The 5,016-nt window shown below is 52.5% G+C and overlaps 1 protein-coding gene across 1 annotated transcript; it reads left to right on the top strand.

Moving 5' to 3' along the window:
- The first annotated feature begins 3,782 nt into the window (after window positions 1–3,782).
- LOC119272511 (anthocyanidin 5,3-O-glucosyltransferase-like) lies at window positions 3,783–4,664 on the top strand. The gene has a single exon (XM_037553981.1). The coding sequence runs from the start codon at window positions 3,783–3,785 to the stop codon at window positions 4,662–4,664; it is 882 nt and encodes a 293-aa protein (XP_037409878.1).
- The last annotated feature ends 352 nt before the right edge of the window (window positions 4,665–5,016 follow it).

Genomic DNA, 5,016 nt, shown 5'->3' with positions numbered 1-5,016 from the left:
CTAATCCAGGACTCCCTCAGTGGTCCAACTTGAGGGAGTCAAGATCGTCATCATCTAGCTCAAGTGGACCATGTGCAAGGCAAAGGTTTGCCCTTGGTAGGTTTTCTATTTTACCGGTCTCATGATGGTAGTTGGGAGACCGGGTTATAGGATCGATTGCCGTACTATCAAGGGGGCTCTCTATGAGTAGCTTGATCGTATCGTTCGTAGAGAGCTCAAACCATTGCATCCTTGCATCATCTTTATTGGTTCTTGTTTGGTTCTTCTCGTTGTGAGTTTTGGAGCTTATGGTCATCTTGGTGACAAGCTCGAGTTCATCAAAAACGGAGTCCACTCGCATCTCGTATGATGTTTTCGATGTTGGAGGTTTTTGCCGGTTCTTCTCGGTTGGAGGTTTCTCTCCTCTATTTGTTGGCTTCCCTATCTTCTATGATGTTTTCGATGTTGGAGGTTTCTCTTTGCTGTTTTGATGCTACTCATCATCTTGTATCCAACAAGCTTGAGTTTGCTCAATTCGGAGCTCATATGCAGAAGTTATGGCAGTTCTGGTTTTCCGTGGACTTTACTTGCTTTCGTGGAAGTGGCTTAAGGATGGCGCCAGCGGTAGTACCGCTGGGCCGGAGTGGCAGTACCGCTTATCGCCACAAGCGGTAGTACCGCTGTCCCACAGCGGTAGTACCGCCCGTGGCCATAAGCGATAGTACGGCTCCGGTTCCGCGCTGGTACCGCCTCGACTCGAGACGTGGTTTTCTCGTGTCGGGTTCAGCGGCAGTAGGAGCGGCAGTTGGAGCGGTAGTACCGCTCATGTGCAGTAGTACCGCGGCTACCACCACCCCTAGTGCCGCTCAATGGCCCTCCTCTCTGTTCCTTTTCCCTGTGCTCGTGGTAGGCGTTGTGCGCGGTCCCAGCGGTAGTACCGCCGGGCTGGAGCGGCAGTACCACTTATCGCCACAAGTGGTAGTACCGCTGCGGCCAATGGTAGTACCGCTGGCTCCAGCGGTAGTGCCGCTCATACGGCTCCACCACGCACTCTGTTTCGCTCCGCTCTCCGTGTTCTACCTCCCGGGCGGTAGTACTGCTCCCCTGAGCGGTAGTACCGCTCGTGCGCGGACTGAGCACATAACGGTTGGATTCCAGAGCTCCTATAAAAGGGGGTCTTCTTCCCCATTCAACCTCATCCTTTGAGCTCGCGTTCTTCCCCCATTGTTGAGCTTCTTCGAGCTTGCTAACTCTCAGTCCCTCCATGGATTCTTGCTAGTTTTTGAGGGAAAAGAGAAAGGAGATCTAGATCCACATTTCCACCAATCACTTTCTCCTCTATGTGAGGGGAACCCCTTGGATCTAGATCTTGAAGTTCTTGGTGTTCTCCTTCTTGTTCTTCCTCTCATTTTCCTCCCTAGCATTAGTTGCTTCGGTGGGATTTGAGAGAGAAGGACTTGGGCACTCCGTGTGCCCTTGCCATTGCATTTGGTGCATCGGTTTGAGTTCTCCACGATGATACGTGGAAGTGAAGTTTGAGAAGCTTATTACTCTTGGGTGTTTGGGCACCCTAGAGCTTGTTCCTCTTGGGTGCCTTGGCGCCCTAGACGGTTGGTGTTGTTCGGAGCTCAATCATTATGGTGTAAAGCTTCTGGCAAGCGTAGGGGTCTCCAATTAGGTTGTGGAGATCGCCCCGAGCAATTTGACGGGTATCGGTGACCGCCCCCAAGGGTTACCAAAGTGTACGGGTTCGGTGAATGCCCCCAAGGGTTGCCATTTGTACGGGTTCGGTGACCGCCCTCAAGGGTCCCTTAGTGGAATCACGGCATCTTGCATTGTGTGAGGGAGTGAGGAGATTACGGTGGCCCTAGTGGCTTCTTGGGGAGCATTGTGCCTCCACACCGCTCCAAACGGAGATAAGCATCCGCAAGGGTGTGAACTTCAGGATACATCGTCGTCTCCGCGTGCCTCGATTATCTCTTACCCGAGCCCCTTTACTTATGCACTTTACTTCGTGATAGCCATATTGTTTCTTGTCATATATCTTGCTATCACATAGTTGCTTATCTTGCTTAGCATAATTTGTTGGTTCACATAGGTGAGCCTAGTTGTTTTAGGTTTTGTGTTTGACAAATTAACCGCTAGGTTTATTCCGCATTTGTTAAAGCCTAAATCGTAATTATTTTAAAATGCCTATTCATCCCCCCCTCTAGGCGACATCGACGATCTTTCAGCTAGCTTCTAGGGTTTAGCCTCTACGATCTCATGGTAGATCAACTCTTGTAATACTCATATCATCAAGATCAATCAAGCAGGAAGTAGGGTATTACCTCCAACGAGAGGGCCCGAACCTGGGTAAACGTTGTGTCCCCCGCCTCCTGTTACCATCAGTCTTGGATGCACAGTTCGGGACCCCCTACCCGAGATCCGCCGGTTTTGACACCGACATTGGTGCTTTCATTGAGAGTTCCACTATGCCGTCACGATAAAGGCTTGATGGCTCCTTCGATCATCGGCAACGATGCGATCCAGGGTGAGGTTTTTCTCCCCGGACAGATCTTCGTATTCGGCGGCTTCGTACCGCGGGCCAACTCGCTTGGCATTCTGGAGCAGATTGAGAGCTACGCCCCTGGCCATCAGGTCAGGTTTGGAATCTTGAACTATCCTGCCGACATCCGCGGAGACTTGATCTTCGACGGATTTGAGCCCATGTCAGGTGTGCTGCACAGTCACGACGAACATGACTTAGCTCTACCGTCGGACGGTGTTCGGGAGATCACACCTATGGCTGCTCCGGCCCTCAACCCGGAGCAGATCATGCCGTCCGAGGATGGGTGGTTGGACCCCGCCATGGAAGAAGCACACTCAGCGGCGATAGAGCCAAATACTGACTGCACCTCCTATGAGACCTGTGTTATCGGACCCTTGGATTCGTCCCCGGCCACAGGCTCCGAACCGCTTGCGTCCGTGCCTATCGAATCTGACTGGGCACCGATCATGTAGTTTACCTCCGCGGATATCTTTCAGCACTCGCCCTTGGGCGACGTGCTAAATTCATTGAGGTCTCTCTCCTTGTCAGGAGACCCTTGGCCGAACTATGTCCGGCTTGAGTGGAAAGCGGACGATGAAATTCATTCCCCACCCACCACCCACTTAATAGCCACTGTCGACGACTTAACCGACATGCTTGATTTCGGCTCCGAAGACATCGACGGTATGGACGACGATGTAGGAGAAGAACAGGAACCACCTCCCACAGGGCGCTGGACAGCCACCTCATCATATGATATATACATGGTGGACATCCCCTAAGAAAGCAATGGCAATAAGGCAACGGAGGATAACCCCCTCGAGAAGCAATCTAAGCACCAGCGTCATCGACGCCGCTCTAAGCCCCGCCATAGCAAAAGCAGCGATACCGGCACAAGAAACAATAACGCCACGGACAGTGCCGAAGACGAAGTCAATCCTGTCCAGCCAGGCTTCGAGCAGGAGGATGGGCAAGCGAGCCCTAAGGAACATGCGACAGATGGAGAATTAGGGGATGACAATTACATGCCCCTCTTCGAAGACGAGGTGAGCCTCGGCGACAAAGAATTCATCGTGCCTGAGGATCCCGTTGAGCAGGAGCGCTTCAAGCGCCGACTTATAGCCACAACAAAAAGCCTGAAGAAAAAGCAGCAGCAGCTTCAAGCTGATCAAGATCTGCTAGCGGATAGATGGACCAAGGTCCTTGCAACCGAGGAATACGAACCCGAGCGCCCAACCAAAAGTTACCCAAAGCGCATGTTGCTACCTTAGCCATGTGCCAAAGCGCAGGTTGCGACAGCCAGCACAAGGCAATCCTTAACCTTATGGAGCAGCTGCCAAGATCTAAGGGCATTCTCTCGAACACGTTCGAGTGGCTGGAGCCCCGCGCCGTCAAGGCGATAAAAGACGGGACTCCCCATCCCGGCGAGTCAGTACCGAAACTGTTCGGCGTCGGTCCATTGGTCGGCGAGGAGAGGGGAAGCACCGTGAAGCATGAATGCCTGAGATGGCTAGACAAGCAGCCAGCGCGGAGTGTGGTATTCCTCTGCTTCGGGAGCGTGAGCTCGGAGCCCGCAGAGCAGTTAAAGGAGATCGTCGTGGGACTGGAGAAGAGCGGGCACGCGTTCTTATGGGCCGTGCGAGCGCCCGTTGCGCCGAACGCCGACGCGACAAAGCGGTTTGAGGGGCGAGCCGAGGCGGCGGTGGAGCCGCTGCTGCCGGAGGGATTCTTGGATAGGACAAGGGGACGCGAGATGGTGGTTTCCTCCTGGGCGCCGCAAGTGGAGGTGCTCCGGCACCCGGCGACCGGCGCGTTCGTGACGCATTGCGGTTGGAACTCGACACTAGAGGCTGTTGTAGCCGGGGTGCCGATGCTGTGCTGGCCCATGTACGCGGAGCAGAGGATGAACAAGGTGTTCGTCGTGGAGGAGATGAAACTCGGGGTGGCCATGAGCGGCTATGACGTGGGGATAGTTAAAGCGGATGAGGTAGAGGGGAAGGTGAGACTGATCATGTATTCCGAGCAAGGGGAGGAGATCAGGGAACAGATGACGATGGCACAAGAGATTACTGCCAATGCGCTGGAAAGCGGTGGATCTTCGGTGGCAACATTTGTTGACTTCGTGGATAATCTGAAGATTTCGATATTCGATTGAATCATTGACTATGTTTTTTTAGCCTTCTTCCTGTAATCGTGTTCACCTTGTTCAACATGTGTACTCTGTAGTGGAATTTTCAAACTGAGCAACACCACTTAATCAGTATGCACAAAATGACGTGGCAATCAGCTAATGGTGTCCGTTTTTTAAAAAACACACAAACTATGTGTCTTTTGTACTGACTGCATCCAAAAAAGATTGTCTTAAATTTGTCTAAATACGGATACATCTAACACAACACTAATGTAGAACCGGGCAATAGCACCGGTTTGTAAGGCCCTTTAGTGCCGGTTTGGTAACCGGCGCTAAAGTGTAGGCACTAAAGCCCCCCCTTTAGTATCGGTTCAGC

Source organism: Triticum dicoccoides, chromosome 3A, assembly GCF_002162155.2.
Source record: "Triticum dicoccoides isolate Atlit2015 ecotype Zavitan chromosome 3A, WEW_v2.0, whole genome shotgun sequence".
NCBI lineage: Eukaryota > Viridiplantae > Streptophyta > Magnoliopsida > Poales > Poaceae > Triticum > Triticum dicoccoides.
Note: the sequence above shows the minus strand (reverse complement) of the source record. Positions and strands in the feature narration are given on the sequence as shown.